The 25960-nt window shown below is 37.8% G+C and overlaps 4 protein-coding genes and 1 pseudogene across 6 annotated transcripts; 3 read left to right on the forward strand and 2 right to left on the reverse strand.

The window, feature by feature from the left end:
• Nucleotides 1–2995, reverse strand: LOC121787752 (protein SMAX1-LIKE 3-like). Its single transcript, XM_042186592.1, has 4 exons — nt 1686–2995; nt 1436–1613; nt 807–1045; nt 1–590 (listed from the first exon to the last, which is right to left on the reverse strand). The coding sequence occupies exons 1-4, from the start codon at nt 2855–2857 to the stop codon at nt 89–91; spliced, it is 2091 nt and encodes a 696-aa protein (XP_042042526.1). The 5' UTR covers nt 2858–2995; the 3' UTR covers nt 1–88.
• Nucleotides 2996–6112: 3117 nt separating this feature from the next.
• On the forward strand, nt 6113–7384 carry LOC121787988 (transcription termination factor MTEF1, chloroplastic-like). Its single transcript, XM_042186844.1, has one exon. It carries the CDS (start codon nt 6271–6273, stop codon nt 7279–7281), a length of 1011 nt encoding a protein of 336 aa, XP_042042778.1. The 5' UTR covers nt 6113–6270; the 3' UTR covers nt 7282–7384.
• Nucleotides 7385–8807: 1423 nt separating this feature from the next.
• Nucleotides 8808–10536, reverse strand: LOC121787987 (putative UDP-glucuronate:xylan alpha-glucuronosyltransferase 4). The gene has a single exon (XM_042186843.1). It carries the CDS (start codon nt 10456–10458, stop codon nt 8848–8850), a length of 1611 nt encoding a protein of 536 aa, XP_042042777.1. The 5' UTR covers nt 10459–10536; the 3' UTR covers nt 8808–8847.
• A 2449-nt stretch (nt 10537–12985) lies between these two features.
• Nucleotides 12986–14330, forward strand: LOC121786941 (annotated as a pseudogene).
• Nucleotides 14331–19545: 5215 nt separating this feature from the next.
• LOC121787073 (ABC transporter G family member 22-like) lies at nt 19546–25800 on the forward strand. Of its 3 annotated transcripts, none has more exons than XM_042185689.1 (11): nt 19546–19636; nt 19750–20122; nt 22455–22525; nt 22959–23194; nt 23262–23417; nt 23500–23683; nt 23800–24108; nt 24241–24531; nt 24835–25119; nt 25206–25313; nt 25416–25800. In XM_042185689.1, the coding sequence occupies exons 2-11, from the start codon at nt 19753–19755 to the stop codon at nt 25635–25637; spliced, it is 2232 nt and encodes a 743-aa protein (XP_042041623.1). In that variant the 5' UTR covers nt 19546–19636; nt 19750–19752; the 3' UTR covers nt 25638–25800. The 3 variants fall into 3 exon arrangements, with proteins under 3 accessions (XP_042041623.1, XP_042041624.1, XP_042041625.1); XM_042185690.1 differs by having other exon boundaries at nt 24244–24531; XM_042185691.1 differs by lacking the exons at nt 19546–19636; nt 19750–20122; nt 22455–22525 and adding an exon at nt 22661–22742.
• Nucleotides 25801–25960: the final 160 nt, after the last annotated feature.

A 25960-nucleotide genomic window follows, 5' to 3' on the forward strand; every position in this document is an offset into this window, starting at 1 on the left:
TACCCAATTAAATTTAAATCCAACCCAACTTACATAGAAAATGAATTCATTTTCCTTTCTACCAAAAAAAAAACTATCCCCACAAAATCTAAAGCTCAAACACAACCCTTGTATCCACACTTTCAAAAATTCCCAAATCATCCACACATCCATCTTCTTCTTCACACGACATATTCAAATCCAAAATCTCCCCACCACCGCCGCCTCCGCCCGCCTCCTTTCTCCGATCACCACCAAAACCTCCGCAGCTCAACACAACAATGGCGTCGCCGAGCCCAACCTCCTCTCCGATCCTCCCCTTCTCCATCGCCCTCTTGATCCCCATCCTCGAGCCGTAGTCCGCCTTCTCCAAATCCTCCACCAAGAAAACACGGCGAGGATCTGCCTCCACCGCCGCCTCAAACCGGTTGATGCAGCTCCCGCTCACCCCAATCGACGCGAAGCTCGAATAGGATCCGAAAACGATCCTAGCCAGCTCTCTCGCGATCTTCTCCTTGGCCTGGTTCTTGTCCGGGCCAAGGAAAAGGAGCCACGTGTCTTCTTTGATGATGTCGTTGTTGCTCTGGGTTTTCCTCTTTAGCATTCCGGACCTACATTGGCGGATGCAGAAATTTATTTTGGTAGAAGCATTATATATTTGAAATTTTAAAAGAATAATTTGCATGTAGTACTATTTTTTTTACTATAGTAACTTTTGCGCAACAATTAACACAAAATACCAAAAATAAGATGATATTATACAAAAAATATATATATAGTTTGGTAGGGGCTTAAGCCCCCTTATTGGTTAAGATGTGTCCACGGACCTGCACTGAAGGATTGTCCCCGCAATTTCAGGGATGATTTGTTTGTGCGACGGGACTTTCTCCACTAGTGTGTTGCAGAGGAGATTCAAATTTTCTGCGTTGAATTCTTTGAATTTTTGCGGGACGTCTGTTTCCATGACGTCCTCGGATGAGAATGGTGACGATGATGAAGGTTGGTTGTGCGTTGAGCTGCAGAATGAGTTCCATTTCATGCGTAGCTCCCTCATGGTCTCACATTTCTAAAACAAACAAATAGTTCGATAACTTAGTTATTATTACGAATTAAATAACGTAACAAAATGAGGCCAGACAAAGGAACCAACGAGAATGTTTGGAAGCCAACTCAGAACGGTGGTGTACATATTGTGGCTTGATAGAAGAATTGTGATCAACGAGGACATTGACCTTAAGAGTGAGTCAATTATTACAGACTCCAATATCAAATATCAAACTGACGTGGAATTTGTAGACTAAATGGACGATGTGTCCTAATATACACTCTTCGAGTCAACAGTTATACTTATATATGTTAATAAAGATCTTGAGGAGTCATGTGAAAAAGTGAAAGGCCTATTATTTTCTTGACTTAATAGAACTATTACTAAACCAAATAGATAGTAGGAAATCACCTTGTCTTTGTCATTAAGTCTTCTACTTTCTTCTTTAAGCCAAGAAGGCAATCTCGACAAGGCTTGCTCGTTACCACTCGCCCGCAAATCCCTTGCTTCGACACGAAATTTCTCCCGACATTCCACGCAGCACGAAAGCTCCATCTCTCCATCCTCTCCACCTCCACTCCTTTCATCACTAAACCAACACAATCATCAACTTTAATCACTTCTTAATAAATTTGTAAGAAAATAAAATAAAATAAAATACCTTTGGGAGACAAGGGTAAAGGCCAAGGTATCAAGAGGAATGGTGAGAGGGTAAAGCCCCCAAACACTTTGGAGAGAATTGTAGCCATCTCTACACCTCATGTAAGTCTGGAATGTGGCGATTCCCATCACCCAAAACCTCTCCATCTCCCCAATCCCCCAAACCAACCTCCCTATCTCCATGATCATGTTGTAGCTTCCTTCTTTCTCTAGATATTCACTGAGATCTCCTAAATAGAGCACCACCCCTCTCCGGAGAAGGCTCTGCACGAGTCGCGTGATCTCGCTCATCTTCATCTCCACCTCGTCCCCGCGGAGGTTGTAGAGAGGCGGGATGGTTACGACCTTCACCTCTCTGAGTGGCTCCGCCGCCTCCCCTCTCTCAATTTTGTGGATTAGGGCTTTTACCGTTGCGGATAAGGCGGCTGTGCTCTCCCCTACTAAGGCCACGCTCCTTTTGTGTTTTTTAATTAGGGTTTCGATTATGACATCCACATCTTCAGATGATGGTGGTGGAGATGATGATGATGATGACGACGATGACAGTAATGACGATGACGAAGAGGAGAGGGTTAGGGTTGGGGTTTGTAATTTTGATTTGGGAGAGAGAGGGGAGATGGATTTCTCTACGTTGATCTTGACTTGTGTGCTGGAGAAGCCGGCTTCTCTCATGACGCGGCTGACGCTTGGGTCATCGAGGATGGAGACGACGAGGTGGTTGAACTGGATCTTCACTAGGGGCTGCTGGGGCTGGCTGTCTGTGGTGCCGCGTCGCTGGTGGGCCTGGGCCCGCTTGAAGGCGGCCACGAGGGCGTTGGAGATGGAAGGGTTTTGGGAGGCGGAGGCCGGGAGGCGGTTGAGGGCTACGTTGAAGCATAACTCTAGGGCTTTGCACTGAAGGGGGTGGGAGAGGGAGTCTTGGCACGCCACACGAAAAAGGCCGCCGGGGGCGGCCAGCATGGTGGTGGCTACGTGGAGCGGCGTGACCTGGGCATGGCCGCGCCGCTTCGCCAGCACCACTGCCTGCTTGACCACCCCGGCCGCCTCTGCCGTGAGAGACTGCTGGGAGGAGAAGTAGCCACCGCACGCTCTCATTTCTGAGTATACTAATTTGTCTTGCGATTGTTTGGTGAGGGGAAAACCTAAGGGAATTAAACCAGGATTTTGTTGCATGGCAATTGGGAGAAAAGAATGTTGGTGTTTGTTGTTGGGGATTTAATTCTTGTCAAGAGAGTTTAATATAGATGGAAGAGAAAGGGAATTCTTTTCTTGTAGATGAGGTAAAAAATGAGTATATGAAGTGGAGTAGGTTATTATATAGTATTAGGAATAATATATTGTTATGATTAAATCTTTATGTACAGTAGAAAATGGAACTTTTGTGGTTGTGATGGCAATTATATAAATGTAGAAAATAGTGCCTTAGTCCAAAGTCGAATGTTGCAGTGGAATGCATGTGGTGACAAGGAAGAGGAATGCCAAAGGCAAATCAGCTCTACTCTCTATCTCATCTTTCTCCACATATTTTATATCTTCTTTATTTTATGCATATTTATGGAATGTGGTGTTAGTGGGACTCTTCCTTTCATGCAGCTTACATTTACTTAAAATTAAATATTTACTTAAAACTAAGTACCGTTCCTATTAGTATTCCTTTGGTTTGGAGATTAGTAAGCAATTTTCGAATTATTGGAGAATGTTTGGTCAATATAACTAAAGTGCAACTTTTCCTTTTTAGCATTTCCATTCAAACGACTAAAGTTATCTGAATCGGATAAAAAAGTTACAAATTTTACTAAATTATGATACATTTTTTTGTGTATACGTAGGTCGCTTTATGATAGTCCTAATGACTAATGTTGATCGATTAGTTTCTTTTTCTTTTCTTATTTTAATTTGTTTGTTTGTGGGCACAAACACAATTATATAGTTGTGGTAGAGAATGAATAAACACAGAAAACGAGGAGGTGAAAAAGTGAAGCAAGGTGTGGGGGATGTGTGTTTGAAGGAATCGGGAACTGTGTATGATTTTGCTTCCATATCCAAGAGAATATATAAAGCAAACTCTCTCTCTTTCTCTCTCAACTTAAACCTAAAGTTTAAAAAGCTTTGCATGCATCATCCTTTTTTCTATTTTGCATGGGGATTATGAATTTCCCAACTATTCAATGACACTTCAATAATGTGAGTTGAAGAATGTTTCATTTATTGATATGTTCAGTTTGATAGATTAGACAAGATTGAGTCTTATGAACGTTAATCAGTTGGATGGATACGTACGATCCGATACTTAATTTCAGACAATGTCATGTAGAATTTGTCTTGATTTATAGGGTTTGGTCTTTTCTTGTGACAATATTAATATAGGGCAATTCTGCATATGTAGGCCATACCAATCTCGGGTAATCTCGAGACAATTTAATCTTTAACAATCGATCGATCACCCAATGTTAAATATACTATATTATATTTTAAAATGCATTGATTTCTGATTGGATTTGACATACTATGAGAGAATGTTTCTAGGGTTTTCATACTATCGAAGATAGACTTTAATGAGTCAAACTATGTAATTTAAATTAGTTTGATTGAGCTGCGTGCTCATTTTTCTTAGCGTGATAGATACAGAATGAGATGAAACCCATGCAATGGTCACCATCCATATCATATCATATCAATCTCAATCTTTGAAATGAATTTCAGGAAGAAAAAAAAAAGTGATAAAAATGAAAACTCAATATGACAATAATTTCACATCATTTAATGTCTATTACATGCAATTTATAACAAAATTGAGAGCTTGTGTGTGTGTGTTTTGTGGGAAAGGAGAAAAGAACACTGTAATTTGGTGTAGAAGTGAAGAAATGCTGACCAATTAAAGCAGCCAAGACATGAGAAATTCTGCAACCAAGAATATTTCGAAATTGTTGTCCTAAATTGTCTTATTCCTACACTACAATGCCTAACCTCATAATCTTGGTTTATTTTTTATTTTTATTTTTATTTTTATTTTTATTTTTGTTTGCTAATACCCGAACGCAAAGTCATTATCACATCAATTTATGGTAGACATATATTCACAATCGAACGGCTGAAAATGGTTCTCAGTTCTCACGTTCTCACAGTAACAATGATCTTCATTTGAATATCTCAGCTGTATTGATTTTGATGGATATCTAATTAGCTTTTATAGATGAAAAATAGGTAAGTATTTATCTTCATTCAAAGGCAGTCTCAGTCAAAAAGGGGTCTTCCTATCTTTGATGGCTTAAAAAGACATTCAAAATTTCAAATTAAGAGCATCCATTTGTATAAACTAAACTGTATGTAAAGTTATCTCCTCTTCTACCACTAAAGCAGTTTCGTTTGAATCAAATTTAACAGTGTGTTGCTTTTGATAAGTATTTGACCCATGCTTTGACACCCCACTAACACAAATAAACCTTCAAATAGGTTAAATCCTGTAAAAGCTTGGTCATAGTTAATTACTTACTACAAATATCTATCTATATTCTCTATCTGCAGTCTACAAACTAATATGTTGAAAAAAAATAAGCTAGTGCAATATAAAACAAAAAGAAAAGAAAAGTGTTGTGTGTGTGTGTGTATGTGTCAGGAGATGATATAGGATTAGCAATTTAGCATCCATTAATTATCCTATCTCTCTCTTGCTAAAAGTATATTAAAGCACTATATACCATGAAAAGCACTACTAATAAAAAGTAATGCATCTATAAAAAAGACACATGCTTTTCGACCTTCGAATGCGCCAACGTGGCCATCAGGGCTAAAGCCATTCAAAAAAAAATTTGAAAAAAATTGATTTACATCTTCTAACTAAACTAATAATGTGAGAGCAAATTGATTATCTCCGAGATAATTAAATGAAATCATAGTCTACAACTCGATTAAATTCGGCCCTTTAGAGCTGTCATCGACCCCAAGGTATAGAAACTGCATCCCAACCTTTAGAGTCGAGGTTAACTTTCATTCTCCGTTACACTGCTTCTGCCTTTTGACATTGACACCAACCTTTTTTTATTGTGTCCGTAGTCCGATCCCATAAACTGTTCTTCTTATATCTATAGGCCGTGCTCCCAAAATTTAGCAATAATATATGGAGATGGAGTTTATGTATATATATGTATTGAAGGCGAAGAGTCGGTGCAATTTTAACATGACATCGTTTCTTAAGATATTGCTCAAAATCCAAATAAGAGGACATAAATTTTACTTAGTGGATCGATTAAACTATTTAGTGTCTAAGCTCTCAAGCCCATGTCATTTTTATTGGACCATATTGGGCTTTAACTATAATACTGGGCCGTTAGATTTTTCTTATAACCGCTAGTTGTTAATCCCATTTTCAATTACTACAGCCTTTTATTATAATAAATAAATAAATCGAACAAAACCGTAAAGCTGGAAGCAAACAAAAATGGAGATTTGTAGATAACACACGCCTTCTTCACCTTATCTCCTTCCCATCTCTCTCCCTCTGTGTCTGTCTCTGTCTCTGTCTCTCTCTCCCTCTCCCTCTCCCTCTCCCTCTCCCTCTCCCTCTCCAAGCAATGTAGCAAGCAACTATGCAAGACACTCTCCACCTCTCCTCCGCCGCCGCCGCCGCCGCCATCACTCCCCTCCCCCTCCCCCTCCCCAATCCCAATTTCCCTTCCACTCCCCGCCCCAAACACCTCCAATTTCCCCCTCCTTCTTCAACCAAAACCATCTCCCTCCCTCCCCCAATCAAGTCGCCTGCTAATCCCACGCCTCTCCCCATTTCTCCCCCGACGCCGCAAACCTCCCAAATCCAAGAAATCATCCTCTACCTCGACTCCCTCGGCGTCGACTCCTTCCACTGCCTCCACTCCCACCCTCCCCTCCTCTCCACCCCCGTCTCCCAAATCCAATCCACTGTCGCCTTCCTCCTCTCCCTCGGCCTCACCGTCCCCGACCTCCGCCGCATCTTCCCCATGTGCCCCGACCTCCTCACCTCCCCCACCTCCGCCACCGTCATCCGCGCCACCACCTTCCTCCTCCGCGAGGCCCGCGTCGTCGCCCCCGACCTCCGCCGCGTCATCCACCGCCGCCCCCGCCTCCTCACCTGCAGCGTCGAGCGCCAGCTCCGCCCCGCCCTCTACTTCCTCCAGGGCACAATCGGCATCGAGGACGTCAGCAAATTCACCTTCCTCCTCTCCTGCTCCGTCGAATCCAAGTTTATTCCGAGAATTGAGTACCTTCAGAAGCTAGGGTTTTCGTACAGGGACACGATCGCGATGTTCAGGAGATTCCCCTCGCTGTTCTGCTACAGCATCAAGGAGAATTTCGAGCCGAAATTCGATTACTTCGTGGTCGAAATGGGGAGGGATTTGAAGGAATTGGTGGCTTTTCCCCATTATTTCTCCTTCAGCTTGGAGAATAGGATAAAGCCGAGGCACGGGATGTGTGTGGAGAAGGGCGTGTGCTTGGCGTTGCCGACGATGCTGAAGCTCTCGGAGGCGCGGTTTCGGGCGAGGTTGGAGGTTTTCTGTAGCTCATCCGCGCCGGTGAGGAATTCTCCGTTCTGGATAAATACTCATGGTGATGATGTTACATAGATTGGGAAACTGGTGTTGTTTGTTTATATTGATGTATGCACAGTACATACATTCTACTCTTGTGAATGATTATGAGGTTAATTCAATTCATCATTGCTAAGAATTATGGATGAGTGATGTTGCTGTCTTTGTTATGTCCACTGTTGATAATGCTACCCTTTCTGAGCAATGCTAGTGCTGGAATGTGCTACTCGTTTGCTTGCTAGATATTCGATATGGTAGAATCATTTTGTTGAAGGCCTTTCTATCTTAATTATAAGAGATAAAGCTGCTTCGTTTTGTTGATTACTACCTATTTCAGTTTCGATTGCTCATGGTGTACGGGACGAGTTTGGTTTAGTGTAAAGCGACTACTATGCAGTACAATAGATTTCATTACCTTGATATATAGAAGCACTAGGAAGGACATGCCTTGTTGAGGAAGTTCTAGAAAGACTGATAACAGCTCATGATATCACAGAGCATGCTTCGACAAATATTTAGAAATATCATTATTGGTCAATGGCTTTTCCATATAGGATTATGATATTTGTTACTGGAGCTATAAATGTGAAATTTGTGATTAGATAGAAATGTTTCTAGTTGGCATCAGTGTTTCTGGGATTTCTATGATTTCGCTTTATACATATGGACTAAAAAAGTCAATCTGGATTCATGAAAATCAATCATTTATGCTACAGAACTGTAGTAGTAGTAGTAGTAGTATTAGTTTTTTGGTAGATAGTTAGTTGAATATGTTAAAACCAAATGGTGGCTTCCCATTGAACAAATGGACAGCTTCTGCAACATGTTTACACGAATGTTCTTCCGTTCTTGTTGAATATGAAGTGAAGCTTCAAGGTTTAGAGATGGCCACTGAGAATTGAGCAACTAATGTCCACTGCCCTTCAAGAGAAGTCCACTCAGATGCATGAGATGTTCCACCCAGCTACTATGGATATTCAAACACCTGTTTGAATTATAAATCACAAATATAATGAGCTGAAAGCAGAGGTAGATTACTTCTTATTGTGCTTTCGAATTGCTGTTTTCTCCTTTATATTTTGTCCTAACATACTTTTTGCAATGTCCTGTGGTTTCTACTGCAGGACTTAATTAGACGGGAGTTGAAATCAGAGACCTGATTGACCAGTTGTTGTGCGATCAGCTTTATTCTAGGGAGCTTGATGTGGGGTAGTTGCAAGCTGAGTTTTCTGCAGCTATTAGAGGCAATGATTTACTCAAAAATGAAGTTCAAAGCGCGGTTGATAATTTCTTGTGCATAAATGATAAACCACAAGATGAAAGAAGATGAACTTCATAGAAACTGAACAGTAATTCCTTCCTCTTTGTGAACTTAATATGAAAGATATCTTTCATTTTCAGATTGGCATCAACATACATACAAATTACTTTTGGGTAAATGTAGGTTTTCCATATTTCGACTGAAGTTTTGTAGCAAAATTGACTTTGATGCTTACAGAAAAAAGTTTATTTGAGAAATATTGGAACAAACAACTTCTAACATGTGCGGTATTACTGCAGAATATGCGGGAACAAGTTATCACGTATTCATTTGATAAGGAATCACAATACATTTTTCAGCCTGGGGTCTCTGATCTTGATCCTCCAATGTCCATCAGGTAAGTTAGCATCTCTGGCTTTGTTTCTATGGCCTCTAAAAATAGTATGCATTTTGGGTGTCAAGGAGCAGTGTTGTGTCAAATTCTCTGGCATCTTGTCATAAACATCCCACCAGATGTTGTTGGCCGAGTCACTGGCGAATATTTGCCTTTCCGGCATATCCCAATTGCAGTCGTAGTCCCTGTAACACCACCAAGGCTTTAACCCTAGGTAGTGGATCCCGGATATATCATCGGGCACCGTATGATCTCTATTTTTATGATCACCAGCTGATGGAAAGAAGGTGAGATGATTTATTTTGTTGGGGAGACGGTGCCACCAAGGGAACATTTCATTAAGAAAACCTTGATCACCACCGTTATATGATCTCACCAACCACCTCCTCTTCATCAGGGTCCTAAACGTGCACATGGATGGTTCAAGAACCATCAGCCCCGAGTTGAAACGGTTTATGTTATCTCCCTTGGCAGAGACTCCCGGGTGTGCGAAGAACTCATCTAGGCTTCTGGTGACGATGAAATCAGAGTCTATGAACATAACTTTGTCGTACTCTGCTAGCTCCCAGAGGCGGAGCTTGCTGTAGTTCCACTCGTTGTAGGCATTTTTTTTTGAGTGAGGGTTGCGTATCCGCTGGATCCGCTTGATCTTCCAACCGGCTGATCGGAGGCCGTTGATGGATTCAGGAGAGACATGGTCGTCGGCTAGCAAGACGAGGTCTTTTGTTGTGTTTGATTGGATGATGCTCTGTGCTAGAGCTATTGCTCCACATACATAGGCTTCTGAAGAGTGTAGTATAGTGGAATAAGCCTCTCTTGGCTGCTTCGTCCTCTCGTCCTCGGTTGTCTGTGCCCGTAAGCCTTCACCCGATACGACGTCGTTGTTGAGTTGGCAACTTCCGACAGGCGTGAGTAGTATCTGTCTTATCCTTCTCAATTGAGGTTTGTAAATCCAAAAATTAGAATCTTGGAAAACAAGATCATCACATCTAAAGATCTCCCACATGGGCCCACTTGACCCTATAAACACTGCAAATATAGGTCTAGTAGTAACCCTACTTTGGGCTCTCCCACATCTCACTAACAAGTTAGCCACCACCAAATTCACTTGCAATCTAAAAACATCCCTCACTCCAATCTCCACACATCCATTACAAGGAACCCTAGCAACCACCACGTCGAGCTCCTTGTAGCTCTCGAACGCCGGCATTGGTACCTCGGGGCACTTGGAGGAGTTCTCGTTGATCCACGACGGATACAGGTCGGACCACCGCACACCCCCATCAATGTGGCGGAAATCCACTGGGACGGTCTTTCCTTTGGTCGGGACCGGGCCTGGCATCGTCCTTTGGTCGATGTTGACCAGTGCGACGTTGATGCGATCGTCTCCGAACTCTCGTGCAACGAATTCGAACCAGCCGTGGTCTGTGGCTGGTTTAAGGTAGGTTGTTGGATTTTGGACCTCTTCTTGCATTTGTCTTAGGTATTGAATGTTGAGAGTTGTGATGGCTGCAAAGAAAAGAATGACAGAAAAGGTGTAGTAGAGCTTAGACATCATCAAGAAATATTTTTGTTGTTGTAAAGATTGGAAAGAGTTTGGACTAAATGTATGCAATCGAATTTGAAGAGTCTTGAATATTTGCAACCAACTAAACCTCCCAATCCTTGCAAGAAATTACAAGACTAGTTTATGAACTCATTAAGTGACAATTATTATAAAAAAAGTGAGAACTCAAAAAATGGATTCACTTATCCATAAATAAAACAATAACTAGTACATATGTGTGAGGAATCTCCACGAAAATATAAAACGTTTTCCACATTATTTTCACGCCTAATTTTTTCTATTTATAGAGGTTTTAATAAATATGTCATTTAAATTTATTAATTGGTGGTTTCCATCATTATTCGACATTTCGTCTTCAATAATAAATATTGAAAAACCATGTTACATTATTAATTAAAATTGTAATTACGCATAGTTATAAAAAAACCAGTAAATAGACAATTGATGACCAAGGTTTTAAAAAAGTAGAATATATTTTTTGTGGAAAGCTCTAAATATGAATTCATATTATAAATGTCAATAACATTGATATAGGTACGAGAATGTGACCATTTAACAAACCTAATAATGACGAAGTTTGCATTAATGTATTTATATTTTTAGGGATAATATTACAATTAATCAAGAACTTACATCTCTTTACTTGATTGTAAATGTACAAACCTCTTTCCCTAATCAGTGATAGGTTAGTTAAACTCAATTATTTCATTTTTCTCTTATAATATGGAGCAACATATTATTTTTGTAAATACAGTTAAAGTGGACACTGTACAGGTTAGAGTTAAAAGTTACTAATAGTCTAATACCTCTAATTCTAACACCTACTATAGTACTACTAATTTGCTTATGTAATAAAGGGCCTCACATTCTCACAATAATATCTAGGTATAATAGATTTCCAAATATAGAAACAACATCATTATATCTACTTTTTTCCCCTCTCTTTATTTTCTCCACTTTACGTGCAAATCAACATTACATAAAATCACGTGTCGAATTAGAAATGTTCCACTTCAAGTAGAACGAAAGAGTTATTTATAATAAATTTTCAAGACTATCAATATCTTCATCTTCAAAATTAGTTTCGAACCATTGGATGAGTAGGCCGCCGTGTGTATCTTCATCTCATCCAAAGTGCCCATCTTCCCCAGTAAATGCTCTTTACCTCTAGTAATTCCACCATTCATAGTTTTTCCGCAATAGTTGCACGTGACTTTGTTCGTAGACGTTGCTTCTACTTGAGTGCAGAATTTCCAGCCCACATCTTTTTTGCCACCAACCGGCATTGAAGAAGATTCTTCTCTAGTTGACATTATTGCAAATTCCAACTACTGCATGTTTAAAGAAAAATAATAACTTTATTATGAATATTAAAAGAGCAAAAACATCGATTAATATAGTGTGAGAATTCAATATGCATATTTTATTTTGAAATCATGCATAATGGAATGCATATACTATCTCTTGCACCGATCAATACATTTTTATATTTTTTTTAAATGTGGGCTATAACATAGTCTCGGGAATTTAAGCTCCTGCTGTCATCATAAAGACATGCATGTTCATATATGTGTGGCACGTTTACATACAAAACAACATTAGTAATGGAAGCACTTAAACTAAAGTTTTAGTTAGTGGATACACTAATTAAATGGTGGAAGACAATAATTATAGAGATGCTTTCATTGAGTAGAATAGTTATAGGAAAAGAATAGTTATAGGAAAATAGAGAATTATACATTGGAATTAATACATGCATCGAGTAAAACAATTATATGAAAAGAGAAAATTAAATAGTGGAATTAATACAAAATAAGTAGTAGCACATAAAAAGTTACAGTTGTCGTGAATCGTGATGAAAGTCTAGAATCTGGAGCCTTGTGCGTGTGGAGATCGGAGAGACAAGAATTTGAAATCTTGAATCGAGATTGACTGCAGCAGTTATGGTTTTGAAGCCAGAAACTCCCATAAACCCTATAAATAAACTGTCTATAATGATCAATGGGCTAGGTTACATGTCACGTGGGCTGGATAGTGGGATAAGTGGGCTCATTTTACAAGGCAAAAGGCATCTCGACCTCGACCGCCATATCCCGCCACGGCGCTACGTGAATGGCGGCCGCCATTCAAAAAAGGGAGTAAACCGCCATATCACATGGTGGCGGTGGTGTTGAGCCTGGAAACTGCCACCGCTATCCGCCACGGCGCCGCCATCTCTGCTTTTTAATAACACTGTAAGAGACAGATCAATTTGTAGAGAAACATTTTCATGAGAATCAGGAAAAAGCAAAAATAATGGAAGATGATAGAAATTGTATGAGTTTACCATTGTGCACTCATTATTTTTTTTTCTGACCGTCTCAGGTACATGTTCGGAAAATCTGCCAAGAATGAAGGTTTGCTAATGCTTTTAGACAAAGGTCCTCGTATCGGACAGCGCAGGGTTGTGTCGACAGTAAACCTGCGAAACTGAGCCTGATCAGTCTTTCTTCAGTCCCCTGTTTCCACACCCGTTTGGATGCTGAGTGCTTTGAAGCTGCTCTTTTGGTGTTTCGATTGTTCTGGTGGATTTGCTGCTAAGGGGATTGATTGGTCATTAATCACACGTCGTTGTGCAGTTTCGCTTCACTTCAATTTGTGACATAGCATACATCTAATTTGTGGATATAGGAGATACATATTCTTGTCTGTTGATCGGCCAATTTAAGAATTGGGTTTGTGGAAATGTAGTCCTGAGTGTGCCTCTTAGATAGTTCTCTGCTGTATATTACCACTTTTGCTTTCTATTTTTTCCCCTTTCCTTCACTCTATAATATTGTCGATTTGTTATTTTTCTTGTATCCCCAATTGTTGTTTATAGTAGGACTGATAATTCTCAACACGACACAAACACACCCAAAATTTATGAGCTTTATCATGTCTTATCGTATTTGTATTGGGTTTCAAGTTTGAATAACCCATTAATTGTTGGTTATTTTATTGCCTTCATAGTCAAGACCTTCATAGCCACGATGACCATCACCATGTTGTCGGTTATATATCATGTTCTGTGTCATTAGCATATGTTATTGAGTTCGTGTTGTTATTATGTTGTCTTTGTATTGTATCAATACAAATAGAATCATGTTGTGTGCGAGTCGCGCTTGGGATTCACGTTCGGTTGTTCATGTTGAGAGTTTTCTTGGCGTGTCTTAACAAGCCATAAATAAATTTTTAGTACTCTCTCTCATATGCGGACGTAAATCCAAGTTCAAGATTGTTGACAGTGGGGTTAGGGTTAGGGACTTTTACTCTGATTACTTGTTCCAGAGCTGCCTCTGTGCTAACCTTGAGATGAAGCCTGAGTGTGTGAGAGGGATAACATAGTGAGGAGAAGGGGGAGTTCTGTTGATGAGTTTACATCGAGCTTCGAGGAGTTAAATAAGCCGGTGTTGTTAGAGGGTTGTCTCAAGAAATTGCCTGCAGTGGAGAAATGGGACAGGGAGTATCTGATTGGAGTCTGTGGTGATGCTCAGTTCTCGGTTGGGCCGGTGCAGATGAAGCTCGGGGACTACTTTAGGTACTCGGATCAAGTGAAGGAGGAACGGCCGTTGTATCTTTTCAACCCTAAGTTTGCTGAGAAAGTTCCTAAGCTGGGGATGGATTATGGGGTTCCTGAGTATTCTTCGGTGAGGATATTTTTAGTGTTTTGGGGAGCGAGAGGCCGGACTATAGGTGTGGATCATAATTGGGCCGGCCGTGTCTGGATCGTCTTTCGACATTGATCCTAACTCGACCTCTGCTTGGTGAGAGGCTCCAAGAAGTGGGTGCTGTTTCCTCCTCATGGGGTGCCTTCAAATTTTCCTTTTAAGTCACACAGTTAGTTTATTCAGAGATTTAAACAATGATTTCATCTTATTATTTTGTCTTTACTCCATATGCCTGATCACATTCAATATTTATATTCTTTTTGTCACTAATTTTGGCTGCAATATTTTCTACTCATGTATTACTAGTAATGTTTAGTTTTGCATATGGATATATGGCATCTGATCTTTGAACGTTTCCCTTGTTCAAAAATTGTAATGATTGATATTTATTACAAAAAAAACATTGCTTAACTAATTGACAAGCACCTTCCGAGCACTTATCCAACGCAAATGTCAACAATATTAGCGAGCAATAACTATTTAGGGGGAATTTCATGGTTTATAAAAATAAATTATAAACACCCAATAATTTATGTGTCATTGTGACAAATGTCCATTTAGCTTAATTGTAAAGAATGACAAATGTGTTCATGATATATAATCTTTAAGTACATGTCGAAAAATACTCTTCATAGAAGAGAAAAATTAATAATAAATACTCCGTATATAAGACTCTAAATCTGAACTCACCAAGGGTGTGAGTAGTACTAGATATTAAAAGTGATATAGTATAAAATTACTTTTATGAATTTTATATGTGGTATCACTTAGGACATATTCAATTATTGAAGATAGTCTTCCTTTAAATATTGCTCATAAGTGGAGATCATTATATCATCTTTTGATTCAAATCCAAAGTCATAAATGAGGGCCATTTTCAGCCTCTTCTCTCTCTTTTCACTCTCTCTCTAAATCCTAAATCCATGACAATTGTGTGGACATAATTATACGTAATTTATGTACGTCCAATTTGTTTGTTTGAAAGCATGAGCCATATTGTCTTTCACGTAATAATCGCTAATAGACATTTTCTTCCTTTTAAATTTCTCCTGTCTTTACCATCTTTTCATTTCATTTTCATCACTTCATCTATATATTTTGTAAAAGGGACAGCCTAATAAGTTAATAACTATAAAGAGGTTTTTTGTGTTCATTTGCCTATTTTTTACTTTACAATTTTAATACACACACATATGATTATACTTATATATATATGAAAAATTAATCTTATTGCCGAATACGAAATCAAAACACGAATGATGATCTAAAATGCTCTAAATATGACCTTCGTATTTTTCAAATTCGAATTTTATAAAATGAATTTAAAACTAATTAACAATTAATACAGCCGTGTCACCCAACAATGATAATCTTCGTTCAGCAATAATGTGCATAATTTATTTACATGATCTTGAACATAATATTTTGATATACAAATAGAAACACGCAATATATATGTTCAAATGATATTGGCAAAATCATATACTAGTATTTCTGTACAGATACTCATGGAGAATAAATGGATTAGATTTAGTGAGAGAAGAACAACAGCTAATTGATTAAATTAATTAATGAAAAGTGAATGTAAAAAAGGTGAAATTAAATAGTAGTGTGTATTAAATGAAGAGGGGATGGTGATAGAGTGGGTGGACGTGGAAGCTGTGAAGAGACAGTAATAGATTTTTGGCACCACGTGTGTGGTGGCTCAGCTGTGTCCAGCCCACTGCTCCGCCGTCCCCACCGCCGTCCCTATCGCGTGCTTTCGCCGGCACCTCCACTTTTTGACACGAGACCAACACCATCCCATTTTCTATTTCAATTATATAAATTCCCTACAACATATAATGGATTTTTTTTTCCCTTTGTGAAGTGAAACAAAAGAGTTCTTAAGTAAATTTTGTTTTCATCATTCAAATAAATGAATTATACTAGTAGTATTTAAATTAAATTATACGCACAAGATTTTTATGGCAAATTGTCAAATAAATCATAAACTGGTCAAACTCACTCATTTTAAATTCTGAAAATTAAATCCCAACATATGAAACTACGCAATTATCTCATCTGTCGGCTAAATATGCGATGATGTGCTACCCGATTTTAAACACGTCACTTACCCATAAAATCTGTTGCTACATACATCATCACATATTTCTCCGAAAATTAGGCTGGGTGAGATAATTGCGTAGTTTCATTTTTCATGATTTAATTTCCAGATTTTGAAAAATATGGGCCGAACCAAAATTTGACATTTCTATCAGGATTTATTTGGCAATTTGCTTTTTTTTTCTTGATCATTGATTTTACGTGACACTAGTCATTCTTATTACTTACAAAAAATGAAATTCTATGATAATTTAAGTGAGTGTTGTGAGACAAATCTGGTCTAAATGTTTGTCTTTGAATTGATTGCGTCTGACAAAAGACATAGAGGGAGATAGAGCTGAGTGTTATGATAGATTTAGGGTTTATTTTTAGTGTTTTGAAATTTGAATTGAGAGGTGAGTTGAAGGTCTCTGACATTATTAGGCCACTATATATATAATTATATATCGATAGTATTGATTGGCCACTGACAAGTGATCAGCACTATTAACAAGTTGATACATTCCACACTTCTTCCACACTTTGAATCACATGATGATGATGATGATGGCATTATAATGAACTGTATTAATATGTACGTACCAATTATTTGATAGGTGAAATTATCATGCATTCATTCTAGTAAATGAAATTCTCACAAAGAAAATTTGTACTAAAACCTTTGTGTTGCAATTGCAAAAATTGAAAAAAAAATACAAAAATCCAAAAAACTAATTAAGTGTTTCGAAGAACAATAAAAAATGTGCATGCAGATTACAGATACAAATCCCAGTAAATCGAATTATAATGATGTATTAATAGCTCATAGAATTTTTCCAAAAGTTATGCATTTTATCCATAAATGAGTATTGTTTTTTCAGTATACCGTGATATATAAATATTTATACTGTTATCATATCAAAATCATTCGATAAAATAGCATAATGCATCGAAAATTACGATATAATAAAAGTTTGATATTTTGAGTATTTTTTTGGTAGTATTTTGATATTTTTTCCACCTATAGTCTTTGATATACACCATGTAGTTATCCTTATTTTTCCTTAGTTAAGAACAACCTACTTTTCTCAAATTTTATTAAACATGGCTAATAATTAGCTTGAACTCAAGGTAACGAGTATCGCAATAATATAAAACTAGAAGAGATAATCAGAAGGGAAAAAAAATGATGACTACAACTATGATGAGACCATGACGAAGAAGAAAATGCTAAAAATTAAATGGATAAAATCAAACCCAAACACCTACTACAAAATAAGCACAAAACAAAAAAATATACCATGTATATATATAATTGGGATTGAGTGACAAATTCCATATCTGAAAAGGAAAAGGTGGTACACGATTTAGAAATTTGCATGCCCTAGCAAAGAGGCAAGCTAAGATGAAACGATGGCCATTCAATCATGATTTCATTAACAACTACGTACCTAATAAGGTTAAACAACATTAATGCCAAAAGTTTGAATTATAGAGACAACTTTATCCTAACTCTACTCCATCTTGATGAGGCTTGTCTTTATTCCACAAAATAGACTGGATGAAGATATGTATGCCACTGAGTTTTTTAAGTGAAACCAAGTTTGTCATATACCCTTATTTAGTGAAGCTCTAGAGACTACCATTGAGTTAATGTATCAAGTAATTTCATAGACCAAAGAGGACATGTGGTATGGAATAAGTAACAAAAGTGCATAATTGGGTCGCACCACACTGTATTAAAAATTGGATCGGATCAAATCGGTCTGCTGGATCGTGAATCGATGTGTTATTCAGTCTAACATGAAAGGGTTGATCAGTTGAACCGATATGAACCTGAAACCAACTAATTCGACTAAAATCCAACCAACAATTGAACTATGTTTTTATTTTATTTAATTCTTTGTATGTAAGTTTTTTTGAAATGAACCTAGCTAGCACATGCATGCATAGCTTTAGATGACTTGAGTTACATTAGCCTTTAACTAGGAAATGAGGGTGAAAGAGATTATTATTGAATATCATGGTTTTGGTTTATAACTTTCATTTTGTTGTCATGTTTAAAATGTTTCGGTAAAAGCTTTTGTTTATTTATTAGATATCTGAATTAATTGGTAAATTTATAGACTTAGTTGGTATTTAATGTTATTTGTGTTCTACATTGTCTCTTTTTATCGCTAATTAATTTTAATGTTCTTTGTACACTACAAAAAACTCGTATCCGTCACTAATTAGTGAAATTTAGGCACTTACCATGATTAGTGGCAGAATGAGTATTGGCAGATCCGTCATTAAAAAAATTGTCACCACAAAACCTTAGTGACGAATTTATCCGTCACTAAAGTTACTAATCCACCCAATAAAACATAAATAGTTAGTATTAGTGACGGATTTTTCCGTCCCTAATTAGTGACTGGCGGTTTTAGTCATTTTATCTGTCACCTTGAGCTAACTGGCGTTTTTTTTGTAGTGGTATAACTACATTATCTCAGTTCGACATGTGGTCGGATTGATTGAATCATGAATCAATAGCTAGGTCGGATTGATTGAATCATGAATGAATAGCTAGCTTTACTGATTCACTAACAAATTTCACTTTTGAAACATTGATATTATGAAGAAAGGCTCAATAGTTAACTAGTATATAAGTAAACATGAAATTAAACACAGTTAGACCCACTTTATTAATTATTTCTACCGAAATGATATCTAACTAAAAGAATTCATAATGATTGAAATATAATGACACATTTACTTATTTCTACTGACAAAATGATTTACAAATTGTTCTTCTATAATGTTTCTTAATATCTTGAGATGAGCATTGAATGAGCTGTGTGCATATTTGTACGACTCCCATTAAATTGGCGCATCACTTGACTAAAACATGCATATCTGAACCAATCAAACACAAGTCAAATTTGATAGGTGGAAAGAAATCAATCAAATATTGGTAACACTTTATTCTAAAATTAATTAGGAAAGACAGTAGTGGCTTGAATGTAAATATCTCAATACGTTTAGAATTTAGATGATAAAACCGTAACTAGTCCACGAAAAAATCTACTAAAATTTTATTCATGAGATTACTAGAATTTGTCATTTCAACGCAAGCAAGTTAAATTCGAAAGCTTATTAACATTTTCTTAATTTTAAATATGAATTAAAAAGAGATATGCAATTGCGTGAGAAGCACAGATCATCCTCTTTATCCTATCTTTTGCATTTATGTCCCGTAATTTTCAACAAAAGGTAGAAATTCAATTATCACAAAGTTTAGGGGCTCACATGCAACTTAACCACTCTTCCCACATTTCATTATCGCCCTATATATTGCATAAACCCTTCACATTTATGATAAAACTTCAACAACTTCTCTCTCTACATTTGCAATTGTAAGTTCAATCTGTTAATTCTGTAGCAAAAAAAATGCAAATCGTAAGTTCAATTTGTTGATTCTGTAGCAAAAAATGATGAATCAGTGTATTCGAATTTAATCAATTTGCAGAAAATGGAGAAGACAGCGAATTCGACGACGAGTCTCCTCCGGACGAAATCGGACCAGCTGGTGGAGACGATCGCGGCGGCGCTGGGGGCGATGAAGTCTCCGGCGTCTTCCGGCGACGCGGCGGCGGACAGCAGCAGTAATTTATCGCGGATATCGAGCCGGCGGCTGACGGCGGCGTCGCCGGGGAGGAACACGCACATTCGGAAGTCGAGGAGCGCTCAGCTGAAATTCGACGTCGACGATTTGAGCGGCGGCGCCGCCCTGAGCCGCGCGTCCAGCGCTAGCCTCGGCTTCTCGTTTAGCGGATTCGCCAGCTTCACCGTCCCCGCCGACGATTTCGCCGATTCGAAGCCGTTTAGCGACGACGAGATCGGTCAGTCCTCTCCTCTCTCACTCATACATTGCAATTTTACGGAACAATTACATTTAATTTTTATTTTTGTAGATGAAATTAAATGGATGAATATTTCTGTGATATGCAACCGAAATTAGACGCTTGTTTTCAATTACTTATTTTCATATAGATTGTGAAAACTGAAAAGGGTAGTTGAAGACTAAAAGCAAGACCTCTTCATGTGATATTCTCTCTCTAGATACATATGCATGCATGTTTATAAAGCGCGTATGTAGAAAAATATATTGTTCGGGGTTTATTGAGGCTATTTTCCTATAGTCAAATACGTATATGTATATTAAAAATAATACTATATCGTACAAAAAAAATCAAGCCAATACCATTAATACTAATCATACGGCTCATGAGTGTTTATGCGTTTCTTTTGGCATAGAATTAAAGAATAAATATTTAGTGAATTAAGTGAAGTCGGGATAAAGGAGATAAGTATTAAGAGAATAAAGAAAGATAGACTTAGGTAAAAGAGAAGATTGCATAGGAGTATTAGATTTTGCCTGAAAAGAGAAATAGCTCGATTATAATGAGACGACTAGAAAAGGAATTTGATTCACTACTAATGGAATAGGGGAGTATATTTTAAAACTAAAAAATCTTTATTTTTTCTCCAATTTCAGTTCTTCCTGATTCTCCAACCTTTGACAATTGATCTTCATCTATGTGAATTTAGTAAGGACTATAGATGATTTTTGGATAATTTTGACAAAATTAACAATGAAAAAGAGCAAAAATTATATGGTACCATATTCCAAAGTAGATGAAAACACATGCATGAATCGTGAATCTAGCCAAAGCACTTGATCACGTTAAATTTTATTTTTTTTAGAGTAACAAGAACTTGCATGAAAATGAAATTTTTTATTCCGTCACCCCACACCAAATTTCGGCAGTTTCGATTATTCTAAATGACTTTTTATCTTCAAATTTATATCACTTTCTGCAAATAAGTCATGAAAGACGATGATGGGATTAATGTTCGTTTGACAAAAGGTGATATATAGACTATAGTAGACCAGCAGTCCTAGTCAATGAGTGTGTGTGACAATTATTTTGGAAGAAGCTCAGATTTTGATTATGAAATTCAAGAAAATTAGGTAATTGAGATTTGGGTGCGGGACACATAATTCTCCACCAAATCAAATAATTGTAGCTTATCCTATTTATCTCTCTACAATTGTAAGGTCCAGAGTAGTTTGGCGATATAATGGGGTCCCTTTGCTTTGCCAAGGACATTCGTACATTTCATCTTCTATTTGTGTAGTACTAAGTACATTTATGACTAGTGATTCATGATTAAATTAAAATATATTTTTCATCTACCCATCTCCAATCATTTATACTAAATTCAAATCTATTCTAAGTGTTTATCATGTCAAAAGTAATTTTAATCCAACCAATTACATAAAATCAAATTTTACATTATTTTGGTATTGTTTCGTAGGAAAACGTAAAAATAAATTTGGATTTATAGTTTTAGTAAAAAAAATCTACACCAAAATGAGATTTAGTGTATCTTCAAATGTAACGAGCTGTTAATCACTAATTTACGAGATGTTAATCACTAATTTTGTCCAAAACTACAAAAAAAATAAGTAAAAAAATGGAAAACCAGCTATCGACAGTTTTTAGCCGAAACCGTTAAAAATTCCTTTTGAAACTAAATAACCAGTGGCATTCTATTTATGATTTCTGTTTTTACAATTTTATTTTTCAAAATAAATAGAATATACAATATAGTTTTTGGTACCAAAAATAAGGAAACAAAAAAGAAAAGACTTTATAGAATAGTTGCTTTCTAGTAAAAAATAAATTCTGACGTTTTTTTCTTAAATTTCTTTTATATATAAAGTTGAGGACGAGAAACTAAAATTCATGCACTAAGATCTATCACTATTGTAAAAATACCATTTTTGAGTCCTTCCTAAAACACATTTCCGAGAAAAACAACTCTAAAGAGTAATAACAGTAACAATAATACTGCCACCAAGCAAATCTATTTTGCTACCAGTTTAAAAATAATTTCGGGCTATGCTGTTTGGAATATTTGTACTAGAAAATCATTTTACATTTTAGTAAGCCCTGTTAAGCTTAATATATTCATTATTACAATTACAACTGATTTTACTTTCCGTTCATTAAATTATGGAAAAATGTCGTCTTTTAAGGATATTCAAACAGTACAGATATTCTCTGTAAATAAAAAGATCTAAGAATCAAACACAATCCCCAATCGAGCAAAAGCATGCATTCTATGGCAAATGATAAATCATATGGTTTGGTAAAATGGCTGCAGCTGAAAATCTTGAGGCAGGAAGGCTAAAGAAGAGACTCCAATCAGAACCCACGATGCCAATCTACCTCAAGGTAACATACACACTCATAAATATTCAATAAACCTCTTCTTTCGAGATGGCATACACGTGTAGAAACGCAATTGGTCACAGCCCTGTACTTTCTAGAAGGAGCCACAGATTGATGTGTGATACCATCTATTTGGACAGGGATATTAAAGGCATGGAGGTGTTTATCTAGCTAGAGATCAATGCAAACTCAAATCATTATTGCTATTATGTCATCTCAGGTTCAGTCTTGTACAGAATCTCATTTCCCATGGCATTTTTGTACAAGACTTTCCTACATTCTATTTCTAGAAACAAATGTAACAAATGCAATCGTCAAGAAATCATGCATCACATATGATCTTGGGCCAGAAATAGAATACATATGATGATGAGCCTCATTTTCTTGCAACGGCCTTAACATACACATCATATTCTTGTCTCCTAAATATGTGCAGTTCACAGATGTAACTTACAAGGTGATTTTAAAAGGCATGACGTCGACAGTGGAGAAGGATATTTTGTATGGGATCAACGGCTCTGTTGCTCCGGGGGAAGTTCTGGCTCTGATGGGGCCGTCCGGAAGTGGAAAGACTTCGTTGCTGAGTCTACTGGGAGGGAGAGTGAGAGAGCCTGCCCATGGTGGCTCGATCACGTACAATGATCAACCATATTCCAAGTCCCTAAAGTGCAGGTAATGATCTGCTTTGTCCCTCCGGAGAGATTCAAGGACATTCAAGATGACATTGCAAATCTCACAGGATAGGGTTTGTGACTCAAGACGATGTTCTGTTTCCTCATCTTACGGTGCGGGAGACGCTGACTTATGCAGCTCGGTTGAGGCTTCCAAAGAGTTTGACGAAAGAAGAAAAAGATAAAAGAGCATCGGATGTTATATATGAGCTGGGGCTAGAGAGGTAACTAGGGAGGTAGTTTTGTCAGTTATGTGCAGATCTTGTGAAATTGACTGACCCTTTCAGCAATGTATGTCACAACCAGCTGTCAAGACACTATGATAGGCGGCTCTTTCGTTCGGGGAGTCTCAGGTGGAGAAAGGAAGCGTGTGTGCATTGGAAACGAGATAATTATCAACCCATCCCTCTTGTTCCTGGATGAACCCACCTCAGGCCTCGATTCTACGACTGCTTTGAGGATTGTGGACACATTGCACGATATAGCCGAGGTAATATTAGACAGCCATGATTCTGTTCCAAGCAATTAACATCAACATGAATTTGAAACTATTACAGTAACTTTCAAAATATTATAACACCACCTACCTTGTACCCGGTATGACAGGCTGGGAAAACAGTGGTGACCACGATTCACCAGCCATCGAGCAGACTCTTCCATAAGTTCGACAAGTTGATTCTTCTTGGCAAAGGGAGTCTGCTTTACTTTGGCAAGGTGTCGGAAGCAATGGTTTACTTCTCATCCATAGGCTGCTCCCCTTTAATTGCAATGAACCCTGCAGAGTTCATGCTCGACCTCGCAAATGGGAACATAACAGACATTTCTGTCCCCTCGGAATTGGAGGATAGAGTGCAAATCGGGGACTCCACAACAGAAACAAAGAGCGGAAAACCAGCTCCAGCAGTTGTGCATGAGGTAAAAGATATTCATTCAGTCACCAAAGAAATTAAGAAACTATAGATATCACAGTTCAACCAGTAAACTATATGTCCATAATGTTTCACAATGAACAAACATTATTGCTTTCCTCATGTTACCATGCATCAGCAGTATCTTGTGGAGGCCTATGAGGCACGGGTTGATGAAAGTGAGAAGAAGAAACTTAAAAACCCAACACCTGTTGATGACGAGATTAAGACCAAACTATGTTCTGCAAAGAGAGAATGGGGAGCAAGCTGGTTTGAACAGTACTCCATACTATTCTGCAGAGGACTAAAAGAACGGAGGCACGATTACTTTAGCTGGTTGAGGGTAACTCAGGTTCTTGCAACCGCGGCTATTTTGGGATTGCTATGGTGGCAATCCGGCAGCAATAACCCCAAAGAACTGCAAGATCAGGTAACTAAACATCCTTTCATCTTCTAAACCTAAGCTCATTCATAATTCCCAAAATGGAACAATAATAGAAATAATGAGTTGTGTAAGCAAAACTGTGTCAGTAACTAAATTCTGTAACAGCCTATATCCACATCAAGGTTACATTGTTTATTCTGCAAAATAAATTAATATGCTATAGAGAGAGGAGTTTCAAATAAAAACTGGTAGCATAATATTTCTAGTCAAAATGAAGTGAATTAATATGGTATGCTCATCAACAAGATAATGAATAAAAAATTAATCTAAATGAAAAAACATTTGCAGGCAGGGTTACTGTTCTTCATTGCTGTGTTCTGGGGATTTTTCCCAGTTTTCACAGCCATTTTCACATTTCCCCAAGAGCGAGCCATGCTGAGCAAGGAACGAGCAGCTGACATGTACAGACTGAGTGCATATTTTGTGGCAAGAACTACAAGCGACCTTCCACTCGACCTAATATTGCCAATACTTTTCCTCGTGGTGGTGTATTTCTTGGCAGGGTTACGAATGAATGCTTGTTCCTTTTTCCTCACTGTAGTGACAGTTTTTCTCTGCATTATAGCAGCTCAGGTATGCCCTTTCTCCATCTAAGAGATTTTTTTGGCAATTCGGATACATTACATGAATCAGTATCATAAGAGTAAAAATGATGGCAGGGGCTCGGGCTAGCCATTGGTGCCACACTGATGGATTTAAAGAGGGCAACAACGCTGGCCTCAGTCACAGTAATGACCTTCATGTTGGCTGGAGGATACTTTGTGAAGGTAACCACATAAATTATGAAGTGAATTACTTTACTCAACAATTAATAGGGATTAAGTAGGAAATAAATGTACACTTTAACATAAAGTTTAATCTTTTTGCAGAATGTTCCAGTGTTCATATCATGGCTTCGCTATCTCTCCTTCAATTACCATACCTACAAACTTCTCCTGAAAGTACAGTACGAGCACATAAGTGACACAATCAATGGGGTCAGAATAGACAACGGTTGCAAGGAAGTTGGAGCACTGCTAGCAATGGTGATAGGCTATAGGCTACTAGCTTACCTATCGTTGCGAAGAATGAAGCTCCAGCCAGGAGCTTAGTTGTACACAAAGCCATATTATTAAAGGCCTTGTGACAGTGCAGTGTTTTGTTTTCAAAGCTTTTGCTAGCTAACAAATCATCTGGCCACAAGACTGTATTGAAACTCTTGCCTCGAAGAGAGGTCGCACAATCACCATTCTGCTGAGATTAATTTAAACATCATTGCATGGATTTCTCTGAAGATACTTCTGCAGGATTCACTGAAAGACATGTTTCCAGCAAATTCTGACAAGTTCAAGCAATGCCATGAAAGTTTTTCACCCTCTTTTCTAGGCTATGTTTGGTTTTCAGGTTGTATCGAAACGAACAATAGGGAATAGTA

The sequence above is a fragment of the Salvia splendens genome, chromosome 22, assembly GCF_004379255.2.
Source record: "Salvia splendens isolate huo1 chromosome 22, SspV2, whole genome shotgun sequence".
Taxonomy (NCBI): domain Eukaryota; kingdom Viridiplantae; phylum Streptophyta; class Magnoliopsida; order Lamiales; family Lamiaceae; genus Salvia; species Salvia splendens.

Bases quoted from the DNA above. Each gene is read 5' to 3' on its own strand.
- LOC121787073 (XM_042185689.1), top strand. From the start codon at position 19,753: ATGGAGAAGACAGCGAATTCGACGACGAGTCTCCTCCGGACGAAATCG. The intron at 23,418-23,499 runs GTAACTAGGGAG...TGTCACAACCAG, and splicing joins TATGAGCTGGGGCTAGAGAG to CTGTCAAGACACTATGATAG. The intron at 23,684-23,799 runs GTAATATTAGAC...CCGGTATGACAG, and splicing joins CATTGCACGATATAGCCGAG to GCTGGGAAAACAGTGGTGAC.
- LOC121787987 (XM_042186843.1), bottom strand. From the start codon at position 10,458: ATGATGTCTAAGCTCTACTACACCTTTTCTGTCATTCTTTTCTTTGCA.
- LOC121787752 (XM_042186592.1), bottom strand. From the start codon at position 2,857: ATGCAACAAAATCCTGGTTTAATTCCCTTAGGTTTTCCCCTCACCAAA. The intron at 1,614-1,685 runs GTATTTTATTTT...GTGTTGGTTTAG, and splicing joins TTTACCCTTGTCTCCCAAAG to TGATGAAAGGAGTGGAGGTG. The intron at 591-806 runs GTCCGTGGACAC...CCGCCAATGTAG, and splicing joins GGGACAATCCTTCAGTGCAG to GTCCGGAATGCTAAAGAGGA.
- LOC121787988 (XM_042186844.1), top strand. From the start codon at position 6,271: ATGCAAGACACTCTCCACCTCTCCTCCGCCGCCGCCGCCGCCGCCATC.